This window comes from Lepisosteus platostomus, chromosome 17 (assembly GCF_059453375.1).
Source record: "Lepisosteus platostomus isolate fLepPlt1 chromosome 17, fLepPlt1.hap1, whole genome shotgun sequence".
NCBI lineage: Eukaryota > Metazoa > Chordata > Actinopteri > Semionotiformes > Lepisosteidae > Lepisosteus > Lepisosteus platostomus.
Window position 1 is genome coordinate 5,381,780 of NC_142627.1, and position 18,411 is coordinate 5,400,190.

Genomic DNA, 18,411 nt, shown 5'->3' on the forward strand with positions numbered 1-18,411 from the left:
GCAGTTCCCTTTCAAGACATAATGACTATAACCACTCTGTAATCAACTTGGTTGTAACTGAGAAATCTTGAGTAGTTTTTTAAGTATCTTTTAATCTTATCTTTTAAAATCAGTCAGAGAAGAGTATTTAATAAGTTAGATATTTGCAAATGGAAAAAAAAACAGTTTTGAGCACTTCTTTATTACAGTCTCTGTGTGTGGAAGTGGAAATTAAAATGTGCTCTCATAGGGATTCAGGATGTGTGTTGTATCTGCGGATTATAAAGCAAAATGTGTTATTGAGGTTCACCAATGTTTTTAGCAAGTAAAGTATCAGCTGAACTAATAGGAGAGAATAGACCAGTTCTAGCAGAATGCGGAAAGTCTGAAACCCGTTTGGAGTTCCTGGCATTATGGGCTGCTGACATGTTCAGGAGAGGGACGACTGTAAAAACACTTTTACTCTGTTCCATTCCGCAGGCGATGACTCTCAGCCAGAAGGTGGCCAGCCTTGAGAGCCAGCTGGAGAGACTGAAGAGAGAGAAGAGCTCTCTGTCCAGCCAGCTGGAGGAGGCACAGCAGCAGCTCAACTCCCAGGAGACTGACATCAGCAAGGTACACCTGAAAGGGTACGAGGGTAGTGGCAGCCGGGTGCTGAAGGTCAGGAAGCTTCATGCGTGCTGCGTCCTGCAGTGTTGGTGATAGAGGGCAGAGAGTCTGTGCAGGACGTCCCCAGGGGTTCTCCCTTTGACGACAGAGGACAGTGTGGAAGTGACACCTGACTAAACAGACATTTCCGTCCATCTTGGACGCACGCGGATGTCGCAACACAGAAAACTACACTTTATGTTATACATTAAATTATCATAAACAACGTATTTTCAATAATTTCTCAAAATATCGCACATGCAGGTAATCTCTAGTAATCTCTCAACCCAGCACTGAAACAATTTTTTAAAAAAAGAACAAATTAAAGACACAGCACTGACTTCAGGAATAAACAAACACACAGCCCCACCAACTTTGCATCAACTTTCAGCAGCAAAATCAAAACACAGCACAACAAACAATCAGCAGCAAGACCAGCTTTCCTTTAAAATGGTGTATTTCAAATCCCAGTCCAAATCCCACTATATTACAAATCCCAATGCAATCAAGACCAATTTCCTGATAACATAGTATAATGAGGCTGTGTCTCCATGTACCACAGACTGCTAATTTGCCACAGTAAAAATATAATCGCAAATATAAAAAATCCAATGTCTTTACTGTGAAGCCGTACTACTGTATGTAGAATTTTTCAGTATAAAGAGATGCATCCTAATCAGAACACAGACTGATGGACAAGCATCCTGACGCAGAATTAAAAAAGAGCGCTCAACTTTTGTTGTGAATTTAGCTGCTCTGACCGGGGAAGCCTGCTGTCACTCAATGAAATCTGACCATTTCGAGATTTAGGGGAAGTTTATAGTTGTCCAAATAACAGAGTTTTCTTTTTTCCCTTTGTCTGTCTGCCTACCAAGTGAAGTTCAAACAAACTGGAACTTTCATTCTTCTTTTCATATTTACTATAATTTTATATTTTATTAAGAAGGCTAAGAAAACCATGTCAGTATCTGGCTTTATAAAATCTCAGGCAGAATGTTTCTGTCTGTGCTCTATTAGTCTGAAAATCTTTATCCAAAGTAGCAGGCATACTGGAGAGTCCCTGGAAAAAATCTGTCACAATTTCAAAAGATGATTTTCATCATAAGAAATCAAAAGGCGTTTTTGAGTTTTTTTCTCAGTTTTTTTTAAAAGATTTTTCTTTCTAGTTTGTGTACTGAGTTAGACAGAGAAATAATCCGGTGGTTCAGACTTGATGCCCAATGGGTTCCCTTCAATTCAAGCCCTGAAGCAGGCCTGTACTGTCTGTACTTTCCAATTCAATGCTAGATGCATTGCCAAGGGCACATTCCCCTAGGCAGAAATGGCCTCTGAGTTTGAATTTAAAAAAGTAAGATCTTTCAGTAATCTAATAAATTGAAACATACAAATATTTATACTTTATTTTGTTCTACTAATGTTCCAGCTCTGACCAGGGAAAGAAATTCATTATCACTTTATATCTGAAAGACTTATTGCTTACTGTCATACAGTAAACCAACTCAAGATGGCACCAAACATCCATCATTTATTTGAATGTATTTTTTAGAGAGGGTTGTTATCAGATTCTCTGAGCTTGAGGACTCAGGAAAAAGATGAACGAAGATCAGGAAAAAGATGAATGGAGTACTGCACTGTGTGTTTTGATGTAAATGCTTGATTTTTGGTGAGCTTGTTCTGCACTAGAAGAACAGGATCAGAGAGCGTGGTGTATTTTAATTGCAGTGCAGTTTAACTGTTCACTCAGAATAGACACACACTTTACAATCTAAATCATAAAAAGTGACAGCATAAATTACATGTTTGATGTTTGTAATATGTTCAGTATAAATAATAACAAGCTGGTATCTCCACTGAAACTTGACCACCTGAAACGGGTTAGAAAATTATTTCTTATGGTGCTTTGGGCTTATGGGAAAAAAAGGCCAATTAGCGAAGAACATAAAAAGGGCTATCCAGAGGCAATTTAGAACATCTAATCTTTTTGATTGTTATTAGCTACTTGATCCAAGGACCTCATCCAGCTCTTTCTTGAAGAAGTCAGTACCTTGGCCTTTTAGATCGTGGCTAGGTAGTTTTACCCTTTGTGTAAAGAAGTGATTCCTGGTCTCAATTTGAAATGTACTTTCCTGTATAGTTTCTGCACGTGTCATCTAATCTGTGTAGGACACAAGTGGAAACTTTAGAATCCCAACTGCTCTAAATAACTCAAATCTTATTACCATTGACAGCAATGGGATACTATCAGCATTCATAGTAGAAAAACATGCATTTCAATAACAAATACGCATTTGCACAGATTTGCAACCAAAAATAATTCAAGAAATACAGCTGTGGAATGCACACCCTAAAGACTGAAAAAAACACTTTACAATAATTCACAGTAGCTTTTATTTGCGCTGCCTTGGAATACTTATTCATGGCCTCTGCATAGTCCTTATTTTAGAGCAGCCAGTACGCACTGAGAGACATCTGAAAGTTAGATTTTTGAGGGAAACGCTTTTAACATGAACAGCATTACAGGGGAGGTCCTTGAAGGCGTTTCGCAGGCTGCCAGTGTAACAGGCCACACCAGTGACCTCTTGTGGCTGACTGGTGCCTTGGAACCTTGTTCTCCACCTGAGCTCTGCAGCCGGCGCTGTGGACCTGCGTCGTGAGCTAACAGGACTGCTCTCTGCGGATCCGGGCCTGTCGCCTTCCTCCCTCCTGTGTGGTTATGAGGCTTATTGCAGGGTGCCAAGTTGATTAACAGTTGGCAATTGGGGGTATGAGGGGGAAAAAACGCACATCTGAGCCAAATTCCGAACAAGGTAAATCGGAAAACAGTGCTGCGGTGTTACATGGAGTGCTGCTCCCTGTCTCCAGGTCTGCGGCGAGCTGCGGTACCAGCTGGACCAGACCCGGCTACAGAGGGGCGAGGCGGAGCGGGAGCTGCAGGAGTACCGGATCAGAACCGCCCGGGAGCTGGAGCTGGCAGCACAGGTAGGGCGCTGCGGAGGAGGGGCTCGCCGAGCCCTCTGGGCCCAGGTCCTGCTGAGGGCGACAGTCCGGAGAGCACAGCCCGAGGAAGAGACGCTCAAGCTCGGAGGTCATTCACAATAGCGACCCTGAACCCAAAGTGTGTAACATGAAAACTAATTAGCAGCTCCTTGCATTTAGGTGGAACTTTCCATCCCAAAGGACTGCAAAATGTTTTGCACACAGGACTGGTGCTAATTCGTCTCCACCTGAAGTGCAGCCCCACCTGTGACACACAGCAGATCAGGAGCTTCACTGATTGAATGAACTGGGACCATTAGAGAGGCCGGTTTGTACGCAGTGTTGGAATGGGAGTAGATACGAACAAAGTATTTATCGACAACCAGATGACCTTTAGACCAATATAATTTGCAAAACGGTAAAGTAACAGCCTTATTGAAAATGACCTAATTAAACTTGCTGTCTTGTCTTCACAGCTTTGCAGAATCAAAATAATTTAGTTTTGTCTGCTAATTGAACATGGTTATGCAAGGTCTAGAAAACAAGATAGCAACAAATAAACGTGACTGTGTTCACAAGTAACGCTTGACTGGGATCTGGGACTTGTGAAAGGACTTGGGCTTGATTTGTTTGAGTTTTGTAAACCCAGCAGAAGGCCTTGATAACCATACAGTCAAGGACAGACTGATTTGAGCTCCACGCTTAGCTGCTGCCGTTATTGCTGTTGTGGCGGCTTTAAACGCACCCGACCAGCTCCTCCCCGGAGCGGGACTGCTGGAGTTCTGATTTTCCCGCCGCCCCTCTGTCCCGCAGGAGGCGGAGAAGTGGCGGCTGGAGCTGAGCGCGTGCCGGCAGCGTCTGGAAGGGGCCCAGCAGGACGCGAGCCGTGCCAAGGCGGAGGCGCTCAGCCTGGCGGAGCGGCTGGGCAGATCCCAGCACCAACTGCACCTCACCAGGTACCCCTAATCCTATTACATGCCACAACACTGCTCCATTCCGCTGCTGTCCTGGCCGGGCGCTGCCGCTCGGTTTGTTAGCGGAGAGAGAGGATAGCCCCTTCCCCGGATTAACCCTGTCGCTGCCCTGCCTCTTCCATGGACGACGAGCGCCGTGGTGTTCGCCTGCCCGCCGCTATGTCAATCAAACTCCGTGGGTCCGTACGATAGCCCATATGATAATTCTTCATTTGCATTCCAAGGACTTAACACTTTAGTTTTTAGCGCAATTCACCACCAGAGTCACTGAAAGGCTGTTGAATGATGCAGTTTATAGCAGTTCAATTAAAGCAGTTTGCACTGGAAAACAGGATTTTGCTGTGTCTGTTCATACACATAGGAGTCCCTCTCGAAACATGCTCATTTACTTGTTCGAGATCAGCATCTCATTAAATCTATAGAAATTCACAAGTATTCAAGATGTTTATGTCTTCCTATCCCCCAAATAATGGAATACTTGTGAGTAGATTTTAACTACATTGTTATATTTTGAGGTGTTGTTAGCTGGGTTCTCCTGAATATTTTCTTAAACACATTTTGCTTTAAAATGTCTGTTTTATTCTGGGCATCGCACACATTGCCCAGGCTGATTTTTTTCCCCTTGTTATGCAAATTATATTTTCATCAGTACTCCTGAAATTGCTCGGGATTCATTTTGTTTTTGTTCAGAATACCCTGAAAAGGTTAGGATGCATACAGTGTATTTTCTTGAAAGCCTGGTGTGACACGTCTTGCTTTGTTTCAATCTGCTGAATGCAGAAGCTCTTGGTCAGCTCCAGATCGGCATTGTTGGCACCTTCTGGTGCCCTGCGTCCGTCTGCATAGCAGGTGTGGCCCCGCGATTTTCCATTCTCAGCCCTGGACTGGCCTGCGGTCCGGTCTCCCTGCTCGTATAACTCATGGTCCCCCTGACAGCCTGCCAGCAAAGGTGCCAATTAGTGCCAGATGTGCGGCTTTCTGAAAGAAGAGAGGGTTGAAATCATCACCGCTCACCACCTCAGTTCCATCTGCCACAGGGATTCAGGCAGGGTTTCCAACTTAGTCCTCCTCGTATCCATCAGCAGATGACGAGATGACGCTGGTTTAATACTCACCCCTCGTCCCCCTGGGGAAACCGTCAGTAAACTTGCAGCCCCCCCCAGCACCTCCTCCGTTGGACTGAGTCTTTGAAAGCAGCCGAGAATCATGCAAATGACCAGGCTTCCTTTTAGCCGACATTGATTCCGACTTGAGTCAACCTATACATCAGCTTTAATTTTTTAAAGCTTTGCTAAGTCTTTGCTAGGTGCAACTTGAACAAATTAAAATAGTCCGATGTGTATATTTACAATTCTCTTTTCTTGTTGTGTGTTCCCTTAATTCCTGCCTGTCTTTGCCGTTAGTTTCACCCAAGCACTGGCATCCTCAGAATCCCAGTATGCTGTAGTTTTTGCGTTGTGTGCTCTGGTGCAGTCTTAGGCTAGCTGGTGCCCTTAGCAGACGTGTGCTTGATAAGAATGAGATATGCTGCCCTTCCAAGGCCTTTGCTCAGGGAAGAGAGATGGGGGTGCATCTGTGCGTGGCACACCTGGGACCTCCTGAATGCTAGGAACCGTGCTCTGTGTCTGCAAGGAGCAGAGTGCCACTGGCTCTCAAAGGAAGAGGAAATGGTCGTCTTTAAAAAAAAACAAAAAGTGGTGGTTTTATTTTAGAAAGCCATGTTGAAACAACAGAAGACTCCACAGCAGGGAGGTTTGTTCTGCCAGATCTGTGCTCTGCACATTAGATCACAAGGCTGCCTCGCAATAACCCACTGAGAAACCATGTCTATCTCTCAGCATGGGCCTGGTGGGAGGCTACAAACGGTTCTCGAGATTTTTGACTCAGCAAGTGAGGACAGGTGCTCTGAAAAGAGGCTCAATAGCTTCAGTTGTTGATGAGCCTGGCTAACATTCTCCCTAGAGTCAGGTCTTCATCATCTGTTTAAGTTTATAGCTAGGAGAGTTGCATCTGGGTCCCTGGACATGCGGGTGGATTGTGTGGAATCTTGCTTATTATAATTTGAGTAGATGGTTTCTGGTATTTCTCTCTATACGAGACTTTCTACTTCAGGTTTTTACATGTTGAATAGTTCACCCTTACACACGATTGTTTCTCATCCAGGTCTCTGTTCTTGGTTTGTCACTTGAAGGTGGTCTTTTAGGAAATCTATCCATCTTTCCTAGTTTTTGATGGCTTTATTTACAGGTGTATCTCAGTGTCTGATAACTTATTGTCACTATCACTACTTATCTTCAGTGTAGCCTTATCACTAAGTGATAAGTGAATTCCAGAGATTTAGCTCAGATAGTGTATCCAAAGTACAGTAAAGTGCAATCTTTACAAGTAAGGGAGGAATAACGAATCTGAGCAAATTTAACTGGTCCCACTTTCCTGTGATCCTGCAGATAAAACTGTAAGTGTCCCAGAGGCTGACGGGCTGAATCGCTGGTGTTTGGGGCTTTCAGTGGTGTGTTTTACCATCACCTCCAGTGGCCATTCTGATTGAGATGCTGCAGGAGAGTGCGGATGTGTGAACACTCTCTACCTCTGACTCTAACACTCTGCATGTGCTGGCCCACCAGAGTTTTCCTCCACATCAAGGCAGACGGGTTGCTCTTCTATGCAGACGGTGAGGTTTCTTCTACTTCTAAGTCAGAAATGTTCACAACAACAAGGTGGAAAGGGTCCATTCAGGGCAATTTTAGAGGCCTTGGGGATCTCGGGTGGAAGGTGGTTAAATATGTCAACTCTTTAAAGAGACGTTATTTTATTTAGCAGCCTGGATGGCAACAGCTTCTTTGAAATGGAAAAATAGTCAGCGGCTTTGTTTACTTTGAGTGTGCTCCTCTCTCTTTTCCCCGTCCACTCGCAGGGAACCAGAGTCTGTCAGCTCTTGCATTGGATCATCAGCCAGCTGTGCACTGGGCAGAGAAGGATCTGTAATAATCCCCCCACTCTGTTCACATCCTTCTGATGGCTTTGAGCTGGGGCTCTGTGTGTGTGTTTTGTGTTTCTCGCTAGTAACAGCCACTGGCTGTGCCTTCCAACCAGAGCCACCCGAATGGTAGAACAAAACAGCACTCTAACCCATCTGCCCATAGTCAGCTGCCCTTCCCCAGAGGTCTTTAAACCCTAGGAATCATTTCAGTTCTTTTGTTTAAAAACAAATAATGCACAGTTGTGTTCTTCTCGATATATGATCGTCCTGCTGAATTCTGAGTTCATGCTATGGTGTGGCTTTACAGTTTGTCCATCACAGCTTGCATGTGGTTTTACAGTGGAATATTTGTGGGAGAGTATGGCTTGGAACACATTTTGACAGGGAAAATAGTAAAAACTAGCACAAGAGGATTGTGGGGGTTAAACTAAAACTAGCAATTCAGTGCTTGTAAAGGTAACAAAGTGGCTCATTTGCAAGCAGTATAACATGTCCAGAACTGCTCCCGGATTCATAGTGTTCATGCAGCTCCAATCCTCACTCTCCCCTTGACCACGTTACAGAATGGGATGGCTAGGACACCAAGAGTAATATAGGGATTCAAACCAGTTGACCCATACGTGCACTTTTGTTTTCCACACTGCAGGCTTCAGATTCTGTTTATTGTATATTATTTGCTTAGCAGATACCCTTATCTAATCTGTACTTAGAGATATAATTAAGTGTAAGACCAAGGGAAATAATTTGCAAGTACAGAAAAATAAAATATTTTATAAGTCTTCTTGTAAAACACAAAGCTTGAAGTGCAGTGCAAGTGCTGCACAACACACACAAAAAACTAAGAGTGTTCAGGCAGTGTGGATACAGAGCAGTGAGGATGTTTACAGCCAGTATGATTTGCAGGTTACATTACCAGTTTGAGCATTTGTAACATCAGTGAGGAAGAGAGGGAGGTGGAGGCAAGTGAAAAGAGATGGAGAGTTGAGGCAAGCAAGAAGGAAAAGGAGGACAGACCTTGGGATATTGATCTTAGGATGAATAGAATGCATCCCAGAGGCATTATAGGATAAGGATAGTCTTAGCACTTATGTGACACTGAACCACAGATCTGTTTTTGTGGGAAAATGGGTGGGAGTTAAAGAAGCTGGTGTCCTGTCTTGAGAAGGAAAGTCTAGGTTTTAGTCACGAAGCTCCTTTCTTGGGCTCATTTTTTTCTGTGGAACAGAGCCATGGTAATACTAATGATAATAATAGTTGCTTACACTTATATAGCGCTTTCCTGGACACTCCACTCAAAGCGCTTTACAGGTAATGGGGATCCCCTCCACCACCACCAATGTGCAGCATCCACCTGGATGAATTGACGGCAGCCATAGTGCGCCAGAACGCTCACCACACAGCTATCAATGGGGAGGAGAGCAGTGTAATGAAGCCAATTCATAGATGGGGATTATTAGGAGGTCATGATTGATAAAGGCCAATGGGAAATGTGGCCAGGACGCCGGGGTTACACCCCTACTCTTTTTGAGAAACACCCTGGGATTTTTAATGACCACAGAGAGTCAGGACCTCGGTTTTACGTCTCATCCGAAGGACGGCGCCTGTTTACAGTATAGTGTCCCAGTAGCAGTGGTACTTATCTGTTCTGTGTGTGCACCGGTTATTCAAGTGAACACGACCAAGGTCTTACAACATTTTGTAGATGGATGTGTGAACTAAGTGGTGAACGCTTTGAAAACAAGTCTGGACATTGCTGTGCAAGAAATTTGATTGAATGAGATACAGCACTTCAGTGTTATGGCTGACAACATATCTTCCTTATAATGGTTTCTTGTTACAGCCTGTCCATTTTCCATCATTTGAAACCAATTTTATTTTCTTAGTTTGAATATTAGTCTCTAAACCTTTCTTCTGTTTTCCATCCCTTTTTCTGTAAACAGCATGAAGTTCTTTAGAGAATATTTTCACTCGTCTTTGTCCTCTTTTACCTCAAAGGTGTTTGATTTCCCTGAGCTCTGCTACCACAAAACAAACCTCACCTTTGGCTCTGTTGATGCAGTGAGAGTGAGACATTTTAAATGCAGAATTTAATTGGCTTTTTAACTGGCCAGTGAGCTTCTGTCACCAAAAACATGAGCATTAATCTGGATCTTCACTATCCTGACATTTGTTTCATGAATCAGACAGGAACCCCATCAGGGTGTATTAATGTGAAAATCTGAAATGCGGCCTATTTTTGTACATGACCCCACACATGTTTTTGCGGGTGGTGAAGCTGTACTAATGTATCATACATGACTGTAATTGCTTGTAATTAGCTTAAGCCTTTTTGGAAGATTAATGAGACAACAAATGCAAATCAACAGTGATTCATTTTTTGGGGGAAATTGTCTCAGAAGTACAGAGGATAGTTTTCTGAAATCCAAATCATGCATGATACTCAGTTGCAAAAATACAGGATATGCAGCCTTGCCAAGTTAATCAAAGGAGTACCTGAATGAATTGCATGCAGTATCATTTTCCCCTTCTCAGGAAGAAGAACCTGTAGTTGGCAGTGCCAACAGACAATAGAGGCTATTGTTCAAGTAGCAAAGAGGTTTATTCAGAGCTTTACAGGGTATAAAACTGAGTGGATGGATGAGACATTTGTGATGCAGCAGATACTGCTAGCACAATTTAACCATGTCAGTCTGCACACCACAGTTTGCAGAGGTCATCAAGCTTCACCCGAGCCAATCCCACCACTCGATTTGATTCCCTTGAGCAGAACTGGGAATCAGTCTGGGAATGAAGTACAGTCCGCTCACTGTCGGGTCCAGGGGTTTCCCATTTGAGAGGCAGTAGCTGTGTGGTTGCTTGTGCAGGGATTGGTCCCGGAGGATCTTGACCAGGTCTCATTCCCTGCACTGGGGTTCATGTCCCTGCTGACTTCTCCATCATGGCAGTGCAAACATCTTTCCTCTTCCACATTTCTGTGAAAGGTTTGCCCTCTTAGAACAGACACGGGCGCAGACAAGACAGGCCTTTCTTCTTCAGAGTCTTGATGAGTGGGGCAAATGATACTTTCTTCATAGACTGCAAGCTCTGGTTGTTCTATGGCCCTGTAACACAGTCTGCACCAAAGAGAACCAGTGGCACCCACTGTAACTGGTCTTTTGTCTTTCCGATGCTCTTTCCTTTGATATTCCCAGGTTAATGGCATGTTCGCCGTTGTGTTATTATGCTGTGCCATGCGTTCTCTGTGCTTTGCTACACTTTACTCTGCTTTCACTGGGATGTGCCACAGTAAACATTTCTGGGAGTTCACTTCTTCGCTATGGTCTGCCCTGTCCAATCAACAGACATGACCCCAATTGTCCTGCAAAATCTGACCTAGAAACTCTTCCTGAGCAGTTTTAAGGACAATCAAAGGGAGACATGTTGGTTAACAGATATTTATACAGATATCACAGATATTTCATAATGCTCTGAGTTCACCACAAAGTAGGACTTGCTGTACGATGGAGTTGCACTGCACCTCCATCGGTACAATCCAGACTGTACTGTTTCTCAGCTGTTTATCAACAGTCCCTCCCTCCCCGCTGTCTAAAAATTGACAAAGGAAACCAGCAAACAAAAACAAATTCAGATTCAAGGTCTGTAAAAAAAAACTGAAATAATAAAATCGGTTGAAGTCTCCCTTTATGAAACACAATGTGTGTTTTTTTTCTTCACTTAAAAAAAAATAAGGGTGGGAATCTGAAAATTAATAAAATAGTGAACAGATGCAGTAATATGCCAGAGGGAGATTAATGCAGAGAGTAAAATCTGTGAGCAACAAAACTGCAGCAAACTGAGTCAGTGGGAGGTGGTTGTACAATCAGAATCAGGATAAAAGAGAAATTGCAAACAACCCTGCTCTTGTCAAAGTAGTAGTAATGAAATCCTGGCTTTGCCAGCGGAGAGAACCTGTGTTAGCACTTTGGGGTAAGCTTGGTTGCCGGGTGCCAGGTAGGAGGGCAGGCTCAGATTGCTGGGCAGCAGCCATCTTGTTTGGAACAGATGGCACTGAAAGCTGGCAGGGGAGGGGCTGCTTAGCAGAACTAATCAGACAGTAACAGATAGGGCAGCTGGGAAGGCTGACCGCCAAGCGGGAGTGTGCTGGGTAACCATGGAGCGCCATGATGTTGACAGTGGTGTGCCCATTGGCCTGAGATAAGACCTTGCAATGTCTTCTTGCCTCTCCGTCAGAGGCCCGCAGAAAAAACTCGGGCTGTAATTTCACGCACGTTGGCAACACAAGTTGCAAGAAGTCAGGGATGCAGAAAAGTCTTTAAAAAAGCTGCCCTTGTCCCTTGAGGTGAAAACGCCATGAGAAAGAGAAATACTAGCTCAGTGTTAGAGCAGGGCGTGTTTGGGTTCTACTTGTATACTTTCGGTGTTCTATTTTGGATTTTACCATTGTAATGGCTAAATGGTTTTGCAATGCTAGGGGAAACATTTTCCCTCGTGGGCTGGATGGCAGACATGCTTAGAAGTATGGTGGGTTTGTGACACACTGGGCTGAGACGTGTGGGTTCTCCACCCTGCTGGCTTCAGCTGAGCTTCAGCATATCGATGAGGAGACACAGTTGTTAGCTTACAAGGTGACTGGCATCTGTTTTCCCCCCCAAAACTCAAGTCTTAAGTGACAGAGAGAAAGCTTAAAATTCGGGATTTGGGTTCCCATGCAACTGTTAATTACAAAGCTGGGAAATGACCCAATTGAATACTGAAATTGTTCATATTGGTACAGTACCTTACAGGGATGTGGGAGGCTGCCAGTACTAAATATTAATTTTTAAAATAATGTTGCAATATCAAAATGGCAATGCGTTTTGCTCTAGAACGTTTTTCTCTCGTGTTTTTGAAGGCATGTACCTCTGCTCTATTGTCCTTATGAAGTAGAAGTGCATTATGGGTGTTGTGGGGGATGCCCAGGTCCAGTGTGCAAAGGTTTCCTGATGTGCCAGGGTAGGGACTGAGGTGCCAGTGGGGTTTGGCAGAGAAGTGTTTCTCTGGCCAAGGAGAAGACTACAGCCTTAGACTCTCATACAGTAGGGCCTGAAATAGTACCAGTAGTTCCACTGCTGTGGAAATTTGTCTTTGGCTTCTCCCACAGAAGTACAAAACACACAAGAGTCACATAAAATCATATGAAATCAGAACAACACTATGTAATACATAAATAGTTGGATTAATAAATAGGTAGAGGGGGGATACATTTACATACCTTCATTGAGTTCTATTGCAGTGCAGACAAAGCACTTTCTTATAAATGTTTTAATTCAGATGTGGTCCCCTACACTGTCTCCCTGATGGGAGTGTTATGAATTGAGAAGGGAGAGGATGTGTGGAACCACCTGTGATGTTCCTTGCCATTCTGAGAGCTGCATTATGATATAAATCGCAGAGCTGGGGCTGCTGCTTCCCAATTCTGTTTCCTGCCATTTTCACAATCCTGGACAGTTTGGTTTTGCTTTTCAACCCCAGTTTCCTTACCAAACTGTCATGTTAAACGCCAGGATGCTCTCAACAAGGCTTTTATATGCCTCCTCTAGGACATTTTGACCCACATTAAAGTTCCTTGAATTAAAAACAGCCCCTGACTTGCCGTCTTAAAAATGTTGTTTATGTTCTCAGTGTACAGTCAGATCAATATGCATTCCCAGATATTTAAAACTCAAGCGGCCGGTGTTAGAAAATCTGAGCAAATTGTTTACTACTTTGATAAGAGACTTTTCAATTCTTAGATCAGGACTGAAGGCTGACTGGTAATGTTTCATAAACATTGAGCAGTCAAGCTGAGTTCTCAAAGATCTTTGATAAAAAGTGGAAACATGAGATGCAGTAGGTTTGAAATTCATGAAAGAGCCCAGGTTAAAATGAGTCTTGGTTCAGGTTCTTGATTTGGGTTTTAATTATAAAGACTTTAGATGAATCGGGAACAGTGTCTGACAATAGTGGAGTCTTAATTATATTTAGAACAGATCACTGGTGTTGTTTCTTTGACTAGTTTAGGTCTGCTTGAGGTGAGAAGACAGGTCGATTTTGATTTGGCAGTTAGACCAGTTATATCCAATGTGCTGACTCCGAGGAAAGAGTCTAAGCTGTGGCTGAACAGGGGTGAGAGTAGTGGTGGTGTCTGGGGAAAAGTCTCACTAGACGTTTCGCAGACACTGCTGGCCACATGATCATGGCTTCTCTAAGTGCGGCGATGCCTATGATGAGCACCTTGTTTGAGACCGAGCTGCTGAAAGGCTCTAGTACAGTACGTTTAAATATTCACGAGGGGACCAGTGCTTTTGAGCTCTAGTTTCTGGAGCCCATTTGTCTTGAGTCCCATTGATGGTCCTGTGCTGTTGATGGAAACACAGCAGCTTCAAATGTCCTGGGGCTCCATGCCAGAAAGAAGATGAGTCCATGTCCGATTGGTCAAATCCACCCAATTCCTGGTTTCCTTTTTTCTCTTAATATACTTCGTATCCGTCCAGCACACATCATTTGGGCCAGCTCTGCGGCCCAGCTTTTACTCCGGGTAAAATTATCTTCAAATTCTGGGGAGGCACCTGTCATAACTATTGCATGTGAGGCACAGCACGGCCTTTTCAGTCATTCGGACTCTCGCTGGTGCCACCTGAGACTCGTGCCTCTGCAGACATCTCGGCAGGAGCGTGCTTGTGGCACGCTGCTCAGAACTGGGTTATTTCCGATTTCCCTTCTCCGGGACCGGGTCCTGTGCTGCAGCGTCCTCCTTGTAGTCTGGTGACCAGAGGTCGCTCTCATACATTAAGGGTTTGTGAGAGTCTGGAAGAAGCTGCCCGATTCCCTGGCTTCTCTCTAGGAAATGGTGGATGAGATTCTTGGAACAGTTAGCTACTTAAAACTGGATAAGCTAAGTGACCTCCTCTCGTTTGTAACCTTTCTTAAGTTCATTGTTCATTCACGCAGATTCTGCTGTTCTGTGTATCCAAATATGACGTCACATTTTTGTTCTTGCATAAATCAACAGCACCTTGATCCACTCAGTAAACAGCTTCGACACATTTCCACTTATCTGATATTTATCTGATATTTTCTTTTACCTTGCTGTACCTCATCACATTTATGGATATTAAATCCCAATCCCTTTTGCTGCGCTTCATAATCCCTCAATGTTTGTGATAAACTTAAGTCGAGAAGTATTTTTACATAAATACCATCATGAGGTTTTACAAAGGATAAGGCAAGTTTTATTTTTCTTGCTTATGTATGTATTAGTGGTTGTTTCAGTCTGTTAGCCTTTATAATTAGACGCTAATTAATAGTATAGCGAGACTAGCTGAACTGTAATGAATATTGTGACAATCCTGAGCAACTAGGTTTGACTTGATTCTCCTATTCTGAAAGGGAAATTGAACTTATATACTAAGTGTATCTCAATAAAACATTCTTATTTTTATAAGAGCTGTAATAAACATTAATATGTGGATTAGGTGTCTAGCAACAGGAAGACTCCTCTTTGTCGATAGCAGTCCTAACCAGGAGTTCATATTCATCCTACTTGGCTTCTTGCTTCGAAATAGTAAAAATGATGTCGCGTTGCAAACCATTGGCAACAGAATTACGGTGTAACCAGGCCAAGCGTGTGTGCGGGATTGTTAAAACACCTAATAATTGTGTTCTCTGTAGGTTTAAATGTTTAACGCAACAATATGTGGACCAGTAAATAATGGAATAATTATTTATATGATAGCCTAACGGTATACTACTTTATGCGTGTACTAAGAAATAACATTAAAAATTGCATGCGATACCCAGATAAGAAAAAGTGCCTTAAAGCAGTTGTGGGAATTCGAGCTAAAATGGAGCAAGTGAGTGGGTTGTTGTGCTGTTTTCCTTTTCCTCTACAGCTTTTGGTGCTGCCCTGTTGTTGCTACGGGTGTCAGCCCCACTTCTTCCCATTAAAAATGAAACCCACTCTGCGGGGAGTTCAGCATTTCCCCGTGTGATCCTGTCTTGCAGAGCTCCTGCGGAGAACACAGGAGGCCTGTCTTAGTGTCACGGTCTTGGGGACTAGCCGAAGTGTGACTTATGTTTGAATCATGCTTATGTAAAAGGCAAAATAAGTTTTTTTTTTTTTTTAAATAAGTAGCTCCATGACAAACTTTTTTTTTTTTATGAAGGAACAAATCTGGCGAGGTTACTGGCACAGGTGCCGTCTTTTCTTTCTGTTAATGTAGAAAGTGGGTTTGCAGTCACTGCTGAGCGGTTTTGTGCAGCAGAGTGGAGGGAGAGCTTCTCGGAGAGCGCTGTAAAGGACAGAACATTGCTTATCCTGAGGCAGAGTGTAGGCAAATCTGTCGGGTACAACTGTTTCCACCAGGGCCTGTGCTGCCCAGAGAGCATGCCCTACTTACTGCTCTGTCCTCTGTTTTCTCTCCACAGGCGCTACAGACAGGCGCTTCTTGCTCTGGCTTTCTGCTGTAAATGTACTTCTAAACTTTTACCCATACACAGACTATCAACCTGACTTACTCTTCATTTTTCTTAGAGTCTATTTGCCTTATACTGTACCTTATCTGTATCTCTGTCTTTCTTTCTTTCTTTCTTTGGGTCTGTTGCTTTGAGTGTGCCTCTGAATCTAAAAGAGCTTCTCTTTCTTTTTTTTTTTTTACTGGATGTCATTTTTGTTTTAAAACGATTTGAAGCTTTTTCTTCAGTGAAGAGAGTTTTTGAACCCTTTGCCAAGAGTTAGGAAGGTGGTCACCAAGGGCTGCTGTCCAGCATGTTGAACAGGTGTGGTAAATCATCGTGAGCTCTTGAGCTGGGCAAGAGTTCAGCAGGAGTGGAGCGAGGGACCGGGGTTGGGTTCCTCTTGTCCTGTTGTCCACAGCTGGGGTCCCCAAACGCTTTGCCATTATCTTGAGCTCTGAAACCTGACATTGTTAATGAAGTGTGAAGAACAGGCACATTGAAAACTGCCTTTCAGCACTTGTCCGTAAGTTTTCTATGGCCTAATTGACGTCAAAGAGCCTGTTTTTGGGAGGGATGTTCACATTTGTAATTTACTATGTGTGATGAGCTAAAGTGGCCAGGGTCTTATTGCTGAATGGAATCAGAGTGAGCTCTGAGCACGCAGAGACTTAAGATGTCCTGTAGGGGTGTCTCTCTGGAAACCCTGGCTTGATGTCCTGAAACAATGAGCAGCTTATCAGGGAGTTTCCAGTAACTCCTGACAGACTAACCAGTCTTTGTAGAAAGCAGCAATATTATCACTGTAGATAATGAACTAAAATTCAAAATTCATCAGAATAAAACTAATATTAATGGCAACCAAATTTGGCTCTGGAGCAAATGGTTCCATTTCAAGGCTGCAGCTTATCTTTAGACATAAAAACTCGATAAATAGCTTGAAATACCTTTTTGTTCTCTTTGTCACCCAGTCTCTCTCGGACTTTCGCTTTGATCCATCACTGAACGATTGTTTTCTCTGTCTCTTTTCGTGCTGGTACATTTTCAGAGAATGACTGAAGTAAAGCTGTGCTTGCTTGCTCGTCTGGTGCCAGAGAACTGGGGAGTAGGGTAGGAGGGGTTTTCAAGCCAGTTACTTTGTGAAGACAGTAGTGAAGGAATCACAGCAATGAAGACTGGAAGAGACGAAAGATTGGGGCATATAGAGTTAATGTCTGAAAATGCATCTGTTTGGGATTTTTGGTTTATTTCACACGTTACACTGCTCTCTGTGTCAGCACCTTAAACGACTGCTCGCCTCCAGGACACGGCTCCTGTCTCTTTTTGGCAGTGTTATTAGAAATAATGGATGGCTTAGGGAGCTCATCAGTGAGAGAAAGGCTGAAAAATTAAGTTTCATCTGACTTTTGTGACCTCCAGTGTGGTTTACACGCCTGTAAATAATTGTATTCGTTTCACAAAATTGCCAGTCTACTTTTCTCTTGTGTGGAAGATGAGGGAGCCTTCCTTCACGCCATCACTCTGTAAATGAAGTAGAGTAGATCTGTCGCAGAAGGACAGGTGCTATACGTTTTTTTAAGTTTGCTAATTTTGTGAATCTCTGATCCATACTTAGGCAGCAATTCAAAGCTGCCTGAATGAGGTGAGCATCTGAAGGCTGCTGTCTTCTGTTTTAAATCAGGGTAGTTGATTTTAGTTTTCACTGATCTTGGTAGATATCCTTTCAGCTTGCTCTGGGCTCTGTGGGAGTTTGTCATGTGTATCTTATTTTTATTTCTCTGACAGCCCAATCCAGGGTCTCTTAGAAGTACTGGTATAATTAAATCATATCTAAAGGAATATGAGTGAGGAGTCTCACTGGTTATTGTAAATGCATTAGAGTGTCTTCAGTGGTGCAGTTACGTGAACTGTAGGAAGAAACATATTCCTGTATAACCAATATAACCAAGACTTAAGGATTACAGTAAAAATTTTAAGAATGCAATGCGAGTTACAGTAGGTCTGGGCAGCTGCAGCACATGATGTGCAGACTCCCAGCACTCTGACAGTCTGACAGCTGCAGATGCAGCAGAGCTCTGGCTGGGTTGTGGGTGTGGCCAAAGAGATGGCCCCATGCTCGATGCTCCTGTTCCCCAGGACCAGGGACTTCCTACACCCAGTTCGCTGGCCCTGCAGTGTTCTGTTCAGCACCCTTACAATTTAAGGTCGAATCAAGCTCACATAATTCAAATTACTATTTGATCACTCTTTTCCAGATAATGCCACTAATTATAGCTCATGCATATGTTAAAAAATGAAATACGATCAGCAATTATCATGATCGGTAATGCTAAGGACTGGTTTAAAAACAGTGATAATGTTAATGCCCCCAATAGTTCTAAT

At 43.4% G+C, this 18,411-nt stretch overlaps 1 protein-coding gene across 3 annotated transcripts in view; it reads left to right on the top strand.

The window, feature by feature from the left end:
* The window catches only part of sdccag8 (SHH signaling and ciliogenesis regulator sdccag8), a 59,909-nt gene that overhangs the window by 14,661 nt on the left and 26,837 nt on the right, over positions 1-18,411 (top strand). For all 3 annotated transcript variants that reach the window (XM_088610392.1, XM_088610394.1, XM_088610393.1), the window contains exons 11-13: positions 460-594; positions 3,490-3,606; positions 4,417-4,559. In XM_088610392.1, the coding sequence (XP_088466518.1) occupies positions 460-594; positions 3,490-3,606; positions 4,417-4,559 (395 nt within the window). The remainder of the gene's footprint in view (positions 1-459; positions 595-3,489; positions 3,607-4,416; positions 4,560-18,411) is intronic.